A 13600-nucleotide genomic window follows, 5' to 3' on the forward strand; every position below is an offset into this window, starting at 1 on the left:
AAGTCCTGGTGCCAAGTGCACAACTGGATACTTATGTCTGAACATTGGTGTTCGATATGGACAGTCAGTGACAAGCAAAGAAATCCAATAACAGAAGAATTGCTCAGAAACCGAAGGCATCTTTCTTTAGTCATGCCATTCCATGTCAAACCTGAAGAGTGAAAATGCCTATCGGTAAAATAATTTTGAGCTCTTTATTTTCACAAAATATGTATTGTGCCTGATAAAACAAGTTACCTCATAAAAATAATTTGAAAATAATAATAATAATTTGAGAAATGAGCAAGTTACGACTTTATTGCAACGTCAATGCACTGCCTTAGATGGCAAACTCGACCTTTCCAACATGGCCGCCAGCTAGACTTGTTGGTTTGCGGGTAAGCTACAACGCGTTAGTGTATCTATTTGCATTTCTATGTTCTAACACCCCTCTGTGCCTGTCGCGGAATAACATAAGCAAGCACTGATGTTGTGACGTTTGGTTAGAAAGAAAGCCAAACGTCAGAAACGGCCGTGGTAACATTTGACACTGTTATTGGTTTCGTCAAATGAATGGCAAAATACATGTGGTGGCCCGAGTACAACACTACACTGTTGGGAAGGTTTATTGCCGGTGACTTTGAAAGTTTCGTATCTATAATGAATTATGACACCCAGATACAGACTAAAAACTGTACAAGTTTCCCTAAATGCTCAGGTATGGTCGATGTTATTTACGTTATGTGTGCGTGTGTAAAGGTCAAAGCTTAATTTGATGACTGCGCACACTGTGTGTAGCGCAGTCACAAATCTACTGACATTTTTCTAGCCCACGAAAATTAAATTCAGGCCTTCAACTTTTTGGGCTTATACTCTGGAACATTGGAAAAAGTCCTCTTCAATAGGTCCCAACGTGGTCAAACCCCAGAGTAAATATTTTATGCTAAAGCTCCGCTTCATATAGCACCACTAAGTACTGTTTAACATACCTGTCCACTTTTCAGATATAAACTACCCAAAAAATCCTTATAGAGAGCAACAAATCCTTATAACATGCCCAAACAAATTATATATCAAAATAACGGGGGGAAAAACACAAACGTTTTTCAATGATTTTTATTGTAAATCTCCATAATGATAATATCTGAAGTTAATGTCTAATTATCAAAGTCTATTTAAGTGTCATTACTGGGCAAAAGCAAACGTAACTACCTGTTTTGACACATTTCAGAATCCGTATGATTTCTGATATATGGCCGTAAGATTCACCGCAAAAAACGTATGAACTACAGCTAAACAGTACGAGTTGACAGGTATGAGTTTGAAGAAGTTCTCTTTTGACAAAAATGGCACAGGAAACACTTAATATGGTGACTACGTGATCATCTATGGTGGTTTTTGCAAATAGAGTTTTTACAAGTATTTTTTATTTATTTATTTTTGTTTCTTCAGCAGGTTCTGATCTGTGATTTAAGTTCAAAAGGTTTCACTAGGAATGCATATGATACAGCTTGCTGACCTGCACGTGTTTACCATCCGCTCCAGTCAAGTCCAAAATGTCCACTAACTCGGAGTCTATAAAAGTAGTGGTCCGTTGTCGTCCTATGAATGACAAAGAAAAGGCAGCCACGTTTGAAAGTGTGGTCTCAGTTGATGTCAAATCACAACAAATTATTGTCAGGAACACAAGAGACTCGTCAGCATGCAAATCCTCAAAAGTGTTTACTTTTGATTCAGTCTACGACTGGAAGTCAACGCAAAAAGAGCTGTATGCTGAAAGCTTTAGCCCCCTTGTGGATTCAGTTCTGCAAGGATTTAATGGAACTATTTTTGCATATGGACAAACAGGCACAGGAAAAACTTACACCATGGAGGGTACAAGAAACGATCCAGAAAGGAGAGGAGTTATCCCTAACTCTTTTGATCACATTTTCACTCATATTTCAAGATCTCAAAATCAGCAGTACCTGGTGCGAGCGTCCTATCTAGAGATTTATCAAGAAGAGATCAGAGATTTACTCTCCAAGGACCAGTCACGCCATCTTGAGCTTAGAGAAAGGCCAGACACTGGCGTTTATGTAAAAAATCTGTCATCGTTTGTTACCAAAAGTAAAGAAGAGATTGAAAACGTCATGAACGTGGGCAATCAGAATCGCTCAGTGGGCGCCACAAACATGAACGAACACAGCTCGCGTTCTCATGCCATCTTCGTCATCACTGTAGAATGCAGTGAATTGGGAGTGGACAGGGAGAACCATATCCGAGTTGGCAAGCTCAATCTGGTGGATCTAGCTGGTAGTGAAAGGCAGACCAAGACGGGGGCTCAGGGGGAGAGGCTGAAAGAAGCTACCAAAATCAACCTCTCACTTTCTGCTTTGGGGAACGTCATATCAGCTCTTGTGGATGGCAGGAGTAGCCACATACCCTACAGAGATTCGAAACTGACCCGCCTTTTACAGGACTCGCTTGGGGGCAACGCCCGCACCGTCATGGTCGCCAACATCGGACCAGCGTCTTACAATGTGGAAGAGACTTTAACAACACTGCATTACTCCAACAGAGCGAAGAACATTAAGAATACCCCGTGCATCAATGAGGACCCCAAGGATGCCCAGCTCAGGAAATTTCAGGAGGAGATTGCGAGACTGAAGGCACAACTGGAGAAACGTACGGGGAAGAAAAACAAGAGGAGGCAAAAGAGTAGTGCTTGTGATTGTACCAGTGGTGATGATCAGGCAGCAGAGTGTGAAGATGAGGATGAGGATGAGGACAACAGAGAGGATTATTGGAGGGAGCGGCAAGAGATGCTGGAGAGGGAGAGGAAAGCAATCATGGAAGATCACAGCCTGGTGGCTGAGGAGAAAGTTCAACTCTTGAAGGAGAAGGAGAAGAAAATGGCTGACCTGAAAAGGGAGGAGAAGGAGGGAGAGCTGCTGACGACAAAAATTAAGGTCAAGTTACTATCATGCCATCTTTTTCTGTTTTCTGTGTCAGTCCTACTGTATTCTAATCATAATCATACCGATGATTATTTTTGTCCCGCAGACAATGGAGAGCAAACTTCTTGTTGGGGGGAAGAACATTGTGGATCATACAAATGAGCAGGAGAGGATGCTGGAATTGAAAAGACAAGAAATTGCTGAACAGGTACTAATGACTACAGTATTTGGATTACTGCAAGTAAACAGGGCCCCAAGCTTCTGTAGTGTTTATTCCTCTTATGCGTCACCTGTGCCCAGATGTTTTTCATTGATATCCCGTGGAGCATCCTCTGATATTAGCTGATTACTAGTGCTCACATCCCATCCAGGGTACGCTGGGGGACTGACACAAGGCATGGCATGATGGGTCAGGCGCTGGGCCGTGTGCTGGCACATCTGTTGTTGTGGGTCTCGTCCCCCATCCCCTCCCCTGCATCATGCAGTCATCTGTGGAGGGAGGGCAGTGTCGGGCTGGGGAGGAAACTGTAGTAGGTATGCTGGAACTCCGGCCTGCTCTTTGGCCCCACCATGCTTTCCCCCTGCAGGTTTTTAATGCACAACATACATTTGCACATCTATTGGGGAGCTGGTTGTCCTGGGTGGGAGTGACAGTTATGGATCATTATTGCCCCATGATGATCTCACCTCACCCCCACCGTTTTCTCCAATTTTAATGCACTACACCCCATCACACACAATAACGCCAGTCGGGGACCTCGTATCCATGTCTTTTGGCCTGGAGTCTGGTCCCCACCTTCCTCTCACCTTTTTCAGCGCCCTTGCAAGGTCTTTGCTCATGACGAAAGCCTAACATGGGCTTGCTTTTTGCAGGCTATGACCATTTTTCTGGGTGGCGGCTGGGTCTCGCGTTGCGCCCTGTTGGTTTGTTACCCCCATGCTCTCTGGAGTCGTGGGGGCAATGGTAAAATATCTAGACCACCTGGCTTTTGCTCTGCTGTTGTTCGCACCCCTATTTCCCCTGTCCACTCGATCCCTCTTCCTGTCCCCTAAAATCCTTTTCTAAAAAAGACTGCGAAAACACTTAAAGCAATGGATTGTCCAATGTTCTTGTGATGTCCATAAAAGAAACTTATTTCTATCCTGGTAAGACGTAATTCTGTCAAAGGTGATGAAACCATCCATTTGTTTTTCCAGAAATCAAGAGAGCAAGAGATGCGACAGCAGATGGAGTGTCGAGATGAGGAGACTCTGGAGCTAAAGGAAACATACAGTTCTCTACAACAGGAAGTGGACATTAAAACCAAGAAAGTGAGAAAGGTAAACTTGAATGAAGATGAAGATATGGATAAGTTTCTACTGCAGCATTATTTCTCCGTGTTAGAATGATACCTTAACTTGTTCAGAAATATGTGAAATTTCTAATCTTGCTTTCGTCTTTGCCTCTCAGTTGTTTGCCAAACTGGAGGCTGTGAAGGCAGAAATCCACGACATCCAGGAGGCACACATCAGTAAACGTCAGCAGCTGGAACAGAACCAGAACAAGCTCACTCGAGAGCTTAAACTCAAGTACGGACTTATTGACCTATACCTTGTTCCTCGTGCATACTTGGAACTGTTTCTGATGCTGTTTCCTGGCAGTATCACCCTGAAAACAGTTTACTGTGATCAGATTAATTATCTTTTATGCACGTTCTTTTCTCAGCCGATCAATTTAGTGTTTGGCGAGTTTTGTTTGGGACTTGCAGAACAAAGCCCGAACACACTATGTATGAGCATTCATAAGTCAGATACAGAAAAATACTGTACTATATTTATCAACCAATTCAGTGTGGTAATGGCCGCCTTTCATGGCAGGCACGTCGCAGCTGAGCGAGAATGCGAGATGCGTCCACACATACTGCATAAATTGGAGCGAATGTGCTATTTGGCAGTTCTTTTGTAATACAGTACATACTTGTAAAATTGATTGCAAGGGAATTTATTTGTGTTAGAATGATTGTTAAACTTCTTTATGACCACACTTTCATGATATGAAATTGATTTTGTTTATAATGTAAGAATACATCAAATATTTTCTTAATACTGAGTATTCAGCTACAGCTGCGAGGAAGGTAAATTGACTGATGCCCTTTCACCATCGTTCCTCTCATACTATGTTGTGTGTTGTTGTTTTTACATTTTGGACAAAAGTTCAGTTTTTTGTTTTAACTCATTTGGAAAGAAGACCATTCAAATTACACGTTTTTCCTCATCCATCTCTTATTTGAGCCGTTTATCCTCACAAGAGTCACGGGAGTGCTCGCGCCTAGCCAGCTGTCTTCGGGCGGCAGGCGCAGTGGTTGCCAGCCAATTAGGGGGCACATAAGAAATGTTTTTGAAATGATTCTGCTCCTAGCGTAGACTGAATGGGCGGGGAAATAAAATGCTAGTACTGTATTTTGAGGGTAACACCCCATTGGTAAAATATTGAGGGCAAGAAAAAAATACTGAACTTGCTCATTTTGGAATGGTTGTTTAAAATTTGGATGTGAACTCTGAACTGAGCTAGTTCATGGATGTATGTATGGAAGGAAAATTGATGCAGTGTCTTCCTCAGATTTCTCATTATCTTTGTCTGATTGTATTTCCTTTCAGGTCTCAGATGATTGACAATTTCATTCCGTTGGAGGACAAGAACAAAGTAGTGAGCAGAGCTTATTTTGATGATGAGGATGAATACTGGAAAATGATGCCCATCACACGCATTGAGCAGTAAGTCCAATATTATGGTCTTTTAGTGCGTTCATCATTAGTCATTTGCAAATGAGTACCTTGCTTGATTGACCTTTGACAGTGATTAGGAAGCAGACTTACTCACAGTGATGCCTCGGTTCTCGACCACAATCCGTTCCAGAAAATGGTTGGAGAAGTGATTTGTTCGAAAACCGAATCAATGTTTCCCATTACAATGAATGGAAAAAGAAATAATGGGTTCCAAGTCTAAAAAAAAATGGGCTTTTTAAAGCAACTTTTTCGCTTTTCCTGATAACAAACTGCATAATAGAAATACATGTATAGTTTAAAAACTTTGTAATTTAAGAAATGTATTTATTTTTTGCTTAAAATGTATGCTTTAGTAGTAGAGTACTCTAGGCTGGGAGTACATTACTGTATCTGTAGCGACTTGGCCCCCAGTTTTCTAAACTTGTTTTTAGTGACAAAAGTGCTGAATAACTTTAAACGAGCAACTTGGCTTCTTTGGAGCCATAATGGGGGGATAATACGGTAGTCCTCGATAAGAAGAAAAACAACAATCACGACCGCAACACGTCTGTGTACACGGGCTGCGTTATACAGAATAAAAAAGTGCGCTGGTTGCACCGCGTGCGTCATGGCATTTCTGTTTTTTTTTTCGGGAGGCATACGAATTGACAATAACAAAACGCGTCGTAGGTGGGTCAACAGCTTGCGCTGTGCGCGATTTTACTTCTAGGGTTTTTTTTGGAGGGCGTTCGAATCGACAATCACAAAATGCGTCGTGGGTGGATCAGCTGCTTGAGCCGCGTGCATTATGTTATTTTCTGTTTTTTTTTCGGCGGCGTGGAAATTCACAACAAAGTGCATCATGGGTCAGCGAGTTTGGACGCTTGCAATGTTATTTCCAGGCGTGCAATATCTTATTTCCGGGTTTTGTGGGGGGCGTTCCAATACCGATTTTCGTTCGGAAATTGGCAAAAAATATCTGGAAATTTTCGTTTGAAAACCGAGGCTTTACTGTAGATTTCAATTTTAGTTCCACAATTAGATTTGCTTTTCTCCCCAGGCTCTGGTGGACAAAAGTATTAAAAAGATAGAAATTACATGTGGGTTTTTTTCTTGGTATTTGATTAACTTTGTTCATGCTCTAATCTTCGGTCTGACAAACTCACATTGAATGACATTTCAAGTGAAATTGTAGAACAGCACATTCACCCATTATTCGATATACAGTCAAAGCTTTACATACAAAACCCAATCCAAACAAAGTTGGGATGTTGTGGAAAACGTAAATAAAAACCAAATGCAATAATTTGAAAATACATTTCAGCCAATATTCAATTGAGCAGACAACAAGATATTTGGAGTGCCCCCAACAACTTGTAAATTTCTCATCACGAACTTGTCATAGAAGTCGTTCATTCATTCATCCATCCATCCATTTTCTTCACTGCTTATCCTCACAAGTGTCGCGGGAGTGCTGGAGCCTATCCCAGCTGTCAAGGGGCAGGAGGCGGGGTACACCGTGAACTGGTCGCTAGCCAATCGCAGGGCACATAGAGACAAACAGCCGCACTCACAATCACACCTAGGGGCAATTTAGAGTGTCCAATTAATGTTGCATGTTTTTGGGATGTGCGAAGAAACCGGAGTGCCCGGAGAAAACCCACGCAGGCACGAGGAGAACGTGCAAACTCCACACAGGCGGGTCCGGGATTGAACCTGGGACATCAGAACTGTGACGTTAACACTTTATCAGCTGATCCACCGTGCCGCCCGAATAATGAATCAACAGATTAAAAAAAAAAAAAAAAAACACAAAATATGTGAACTCGGGCTTCAAAATGGTCAAGAATGAAGACATATTTTTCATCTTCTAGACTCTGTGGGCATGTCGCTGAATGCCCCACCTCCCTGGAATCTTCAGCTATCAATCAAACACGTACTTCCTCTCACAACTCCTCCTAAGCGGGGAGAGAAGTGGCTGCTGAGGTGCAGGATGATTGCACCCCAACCCCGTCCTCCTCTCAGCAATTTGAAGAGGCAGTGGGATGGGTGAGTGGAGTCAGGCTTAGGGATAGTGGTGGCCTTCCGGGTGAGGGGCGTGTCATAAATGTCCAGAAGGGAGGGTAGAGAGTGTTCTCGCAGTGCGTTGTAGGATCTCGCGGCAGGAGGTGGTGCAGGTGCCCTACCGCACGTTGATGCTGCAGCACATGACGCTCTCGATCGACCCTCTATAATAGGAGATCGTGATGGGGGACTGAGCTCGAGCTCATTTCAGTTTTTGCCAGAAGTATAGCAGCTGTTGAGCCTTTTTAGCCAGTGCTGTAGGTTTAGTGTTCCAGGACAGGTCTTCAGAGATGTGTACACCCAGGAATTTGGCACAACTCACCTGCAGCACCGCTGATGGTTAGCGGGGGATGCTGGGTGTGCCCTCTCCTGAAGTCGTCTTGTCCACGTTCAGGTGGAGATTGTTGTTCTTGCAGCACATCGCCATGTGGCTCAGCTCACTCCTGTAGCTTGTCTCGTTGTTCTTGACGAGGCCCAGCACAGTCGTGTCCCCTGCAAACTTGATGTAGGGATTGGGGTTGGATTTAGGTGCGCAGTCGTGGGTCAGCAAAGAGAAGAGGAGGGGGGATCAGCACCCATTCTTGGGGGGGCCCCATGTGTTCAGCATGATGGTATTGGAGGTGTTGCTGCCGACCCACACTGCCTGGGGTCTCCCTGTCAGGAAGTCCAAAGGCTAGAAGCACAGGGAGGTGTTGAGTCCCAGACTGTCTACTTTGATGATGATCTGCTGGTGGATGATGATGTTGAATGCTGAGCTGAAGTCGATGAACAGCATTCTAACGTGTAGGTCTGTCTCCAAATGGGTGAGGGATGAGTGAAGAGAAATTAAAAATAAGAATATTTTTTGCAAACTAAAACATCAGAACATTAGCTATCTTGCCTTTGTTGTTTGTTCAATTGAATAGGCTTTGCAGGTCGCTGTGTTCAGTTTTTTTAGATTTTGCGTAGCTTCCCAACTTCATTGGAATTAGGGTTTGTATACTGCTGCATCTACTGTACACCTTATAGTTAAATACACATTTGTGTTCATCGTTCATCTGTGTTCAGTGATCCTCGGATGATGAGCAGACCTCAGTCTGCTTTGGGATTCAGAAGACCTCTAAGTCACCATGCTTGTATGGCCATGATGATCAGCCTTGACATGAGATACAAAGTAACGACACTTCATACTCTTAACTTTCTCTTTCATTTCATCATTTTAGACATGAATCACGTCATACAAAATATTACCTTATTATTCAAACTATTAGTCTCAGTTTTTTTGCACTTCAGCCAGGGGTGCTACTTATACTCCAGAGTGACTTTTATGTATTATTAACACATTGCTATAGATCCATCCTTTTTCTGAGATGCTTATCCATTTTTTTTCACATTGACAACCGCAAGAGGGCGCTCTAGCCCCGTGTATCTGTACCTGCGACTTCTGTACCTCTCAAAATTCATCATTTCAACATTAGCAATGAATGAAATCACCATTTAACAAACATTTTAAGTTCACTTGGGATATATTTTTCTAATGTTTACATTTGTAGATTATCTTAAACATCAAAGTTGGAAAACTATGCAAAGATACAAAAATTTGAAAAGCGACCCAGTGCTTTTTCACAGCACTCTAATTTTTTATGTAGAATGAGAGTCTTTTCCCTTGTCCTTTGTAAATTCTCTCCTTGGAGCCATTCTCAACCGATGTAATGACCAGTTCTCTTTGTCAGGAGGAAGCCTTGAAATGTTTTCATTTTCTTAGCGAGTGTAATATTTTCATCTTCACAGTTTGCACACCATGTACGTGCTTTGTGCTTGTCGATCCTTGTCAGGCTGAGAATATCCTGTTGCTAGGCATGGATATGCCAGCTCGGACCACCAAAAACTATCAGCAGCCAGTAATCGCCCCAAAAGTGGTAGCTGCTCTAAAGGACGCCCTGAGGGATGAGGAGGACCTCGAGGTGGATGCATCAGAACTCAATGGTGGCCTTTCACCTTTAGCCAGTACAAGTGGAGGCATTAGGAAACAAAAGTCTGGGTAAGTCAAAGAAACGCATTCATCTTGACTATTTCATTTCAATTTTAATTCGGCTTGTCCATTCTACTGGATTTATTTGTTTCTCGTGGCTTTTATCCTTCAGTCGACCACGCTCAAGTAAACTGTTGAACGCTCGCACTGCTTCATGCAGCCCTCACAATCATTCATCCCCAATCTACCCGCAAACCCGTGGACTGGTTCCCAAGTGAAAGTGGATTCTCCCAACACCTTTTTTTTCAATGTAATTTTTGTAGCTGAAATATGAGCCGGCAGGGGCTGAACTCCGGTGCACATAAATGTGATGCACATAAAATGTGTGATCACACTTGAGGATTGTATTATCTTTTCATGGAATGTTCAATTGCTTTGCTTGCAATACCTTGTTCAAGGTTTAATTTTTTCGATTGTGTAAAAATGTTTATTAATTTTAGATTAGAATTTTTCCACTGTTACACTGCATTTCTTCTTAATTTACCTGTGAATTATTTTAATTTCATATTTTTTGTATTTACATATACGAAAAAAATTGGGAATTTGTTTCTCTTCCTGTTTTAATTTCAAACGAATGAAATTCATTTGCGTGTTTTTTTTTGTTTTTTTTTACCAGACGGGGGCAGAGTTGTGTCACAGAAAATTTCCATTGAACCCAACCGGGAGCTAGAATTTTTTGAAATCTTGGCTTTTAAATCACCATCTTGTGTTTGTATGTTTATTTTCACAGAACTATACAGTGCATAACACACAGGTGAGATTAAGAATTACAAACCACAGCCATGTAAGAGAGTATACTAACACAACTGTGTAATGGTTTGAGTTGTAATCCAGACAGTAAGTACCAACTTGTCATTTTAATTATTTGCTAATATACAAATTGCTGTCTCAGTTAAAAGGAGACCAGATTTAAGGATGGCGAAAAGGAATTTTGGGTGTTGATCTCTGTGTTTTTTAAAAAATGGCTTTGAGACCATAAATGGTGTTGTGTGTGCAGATCCCCTCCATATTTGACAGAATTCAGAATGAAAGCAGTGCAAATTTGCTCTGTTAAATTTTGACTGTTGGACTGCCTTGATATTCTTGACTAGGTCCGTGGTGATCAATTATCTGGTATAATATCATATTCTTAGAGCTGCTTATGTATCACCTCCATCCATTTTCTGATTCGCTTACCCTCACGAGTGCCACGGGAGTGCTGGAGCCCATCACAGCTGTCATCGGGCATGCAGCAGCATCCACGCTGAACTGGTTACCAGCCAGTAGCAGGGCACATGGAGACAGACAACAGTTGCAATCACAACCACACCTTGAGGCAATTAAGAGTCTTCAATTACAGTAATCCCTCATTTTTCGCAGTTAATGGAGACCAGAACCCCCCAAGAAATGTGAAAAACTGCGAAGTGGGACCCCTCCCCACAGATAGCATTCATATCACTCGGGAAAAGCAAGATTTCTCAACACAAACCTTATTACAGTGAAGAAAATACGTATTTGAACACACTACTATATTGCAAGTTCTCCCACTTAGAAATCATGGAGGGTTTAGAAATTTTCATCGGAGGTGCATGTCCATTGTGAGAGAGATAATCTAAAAAGAAAAATCCAGAAATCACAAAGTATGATTTTTTAGATTATTTATTTGTGTGATACGGCTGCAAGTAAGTATTTGAATACCTGTCAATCAGCTAGAATTCTACCCCTGAAAGACCTGTTAGTCCACCTTTAAAAGTCCACCTCGACTCCATGTATTATCCTGAATCAGATGCACCTGTGTGAGTTTTTTAGCTGCATAAAGACACCTGTCCACCCCAGACAATCAGTAAGACTCAAACTTGCCACATGGCCAAGACCAAAGAGCTGTCCGAAGACACCAGAGACAAAATTGTACAACTCCCCATGGCAAGGAAGGGCTACGGAGAAATTGCCAAGCAGCTTGGTGAAAAAGGTCCACTGTTGGAGCAATCATTAGAAAATGGAAGAAGCCAAACATGACGGTCAATCTCAATCGGAGTGGAGCCCGAGCGGGGTCTCAATGATCCTTAGAAAGGTGAGGAATCAGCCCAGGACTACACGACAGGACTTGGTCAATGACCTGAAAAGAGCTGGGACCACTGTATCCAAGGTGACCGTTGGTAATACATGAAGACGTCATGGTTTGTAATCATGCATGGCAAGGAAGGTTCCCCTGCTTAAACCAGCGCATGCATGTCAAGGCCCGGTTTAAGTTTGCCAATGACCATTTGGATGATACGGAGGAGTCATGGGAGAAAGTTTTGTGGTCAGATGAGAGCAAAATGGAACTTTCTGGTCATAATTCCACTCACCATGTTTGGAGGAAGATGAATGATGAGTTCCATTCCAAGAACACCATCTCTACTGTGAAGCATGGGTGTGGTAGCATGCTTTGGGGGTGTTTTTCTGCACATGTGACAGGATGACTGCACTGTATCAAGGAGAGGATGACCGCGGCCATGTACTGTAAGATTTTGGGAAACAACCTCTTTGCCTCAGTCAGAGCATTGAAGATGGGTCGTGGCTGGGTCTTTCAACAGGACAATGACCCGAAGCACACAGCCAGGAAAACAAGGAGTGGCTCCGTATGAAGCATACCAAGGTTTTGGCGTGGCCTAGCCAGTCTCCAGACCTAAACCCAATAGAAAATCATTGGAGGGAGCTGAAACTTTGTGTTTCTCAGCGACAGCCCAGAAACCTGTCTGATCTAGAGAAGATCTGTGTGGAGGAGTGGGCCAAAATCCCTCCTGCAGTGTTTACATACCTGGTGAAGAACTGCAGGAAATGACCGCTGTAATTGCAAACAAAGGCTATTGTACCAAATATTAACATTGGTTTTCTCAGGTGTTGAAATACTTATTTGCAGCTGTATCACACAAATAAATCATTAAAAAAATCATACATTGTGATTTCTGAATTTTTCTTTTTAGATTGTCTCTCTCCCAATGGACAAAATTTCAGACCCCTCCATGATTTCTAAGTGGAAGAACTTGCAATACAGCTGGGTGTTCAAATACTTATTTTCTTCACTATATATATATATATATATCTTGTATACATCCAATAATGGCACTATGGATGTAGAGACAACCAATTGCCAGTAAAGATCCTTGAGAGGAGGATGTTAGAAACCAAGGACAACATGGTCATACAGGTGAATAGATGGAACAATTCGGTGTTGAGGAGCGGACTCAGCTGAGTTTGTTACTTTCTTGTTAAATAATCGGAATATGTTCAGGTCTTCATCCCGACGTGAGAGCACATGTTGGCTGTCAGCGAGAAGTTGACAGGATGACTAGCAAGACACAAGATAAGTAGAAAGTATACTGATAAGGACTTGGAGAATAATACACATGCAAGGAAGTAGTGTACAAATGTGGCTCTGTTTTCATGGTATTTAAAGATGCCAGTATCATCATCTTTTTCTTTCAGCTTGTCCTGTTAGGGGTCGCCACTGCGTGCCATCTTTTTCCATCTCAGCCTATCTCGCGCATCTTCTTCTGTAACACCCACTGTCCTCATGTCCTCCCTCACAACATCCATCATCCTTTTCTTTGGTCTTCTTCTCGCTCTTTTCACTGGCAGCTCCATCCTCAGCACTCTTCTACCAATATACTCACTCTCTCACCTCTAAACATATCCAAACCATCGAAGACTGCGCTCTCTAAGCTTGTCTCCAAAACATCCAACTTTGGCTGTCCCTCTAAACCTGAACATCTTCATTTCTGCCACCTCCAGTTTTGCTTCCTGTTGTCTCTTCAGTGCCACCGTCTCTCATCCGTACATCATGTCCAACCTCACCAGTTTTATAAACTTTGCCCTTCATCCTGGCGGATACTCTTCTGTC

At 42.5% G+C, this 13600-nt stretch overlaps 1 protein-coding gene across 3 annotated transcripts; it reads left to right on the forward strand.

The window, feature by feature from the left end:
- The first annotated feature begins 445 nt into the window (after positions 1-445).
- Positions 446-10734, forward strand: LOC133512455 (kinesin-like protein KIF3B). 3 transcript variants are annotated; one of them, XM_061842125.1, is made up of 10 exons: positions 446-697; positions 1211-1292; positions 1435-2930; positions 3025-3126; positions 4116-4238; positions 4369-4487; positions 5556-5672; positions 8775-8880; positions 9542-9747; positions 9851-10734. In XM_061842125.1, the coding sequence occupies exons 3-10, from the start codon at positions 1536-1538 to the stop codon at positions 9954-9956; spliced, it is 2274 nt and encodes a 757-aa protein (XP_061698109.1). In that variant the 5' UTR covers positions 446-697; positions 1211-1292; positions 1435-1535; the 3' UTR covers positions 9957-10734. The 3 variants fall into 3 exon arrangements, with proteins under 3 accessions (XP_061698109.1, XP_061698102.1, XP_061698096.1); XM_061842118.1 differs by lacking the exon at positions 1211-1292 and having other exon boundaries at positions 1432-2930; XM_061842112.1 differs by lacking the exon at positions 1211-1292.
- Positions 10735-13600: the final 2866 nt, after the last annotated feature.

This window comes from Syngnathoides biaculeatus, chromosome 2 (assembly GCF_019802595.1).
Source record: "Syngnathoides biaculeatus isolate LvHL_M chromosome 2, ASM1980259v1, whole genome shotgun sequence".
NCBI lineage: Eukaryota > Metazoa > Chordata > Actinopteri > Syngnathiformes > Syngnathidae > Syngnathoides > Syngnathoides biaculeatus.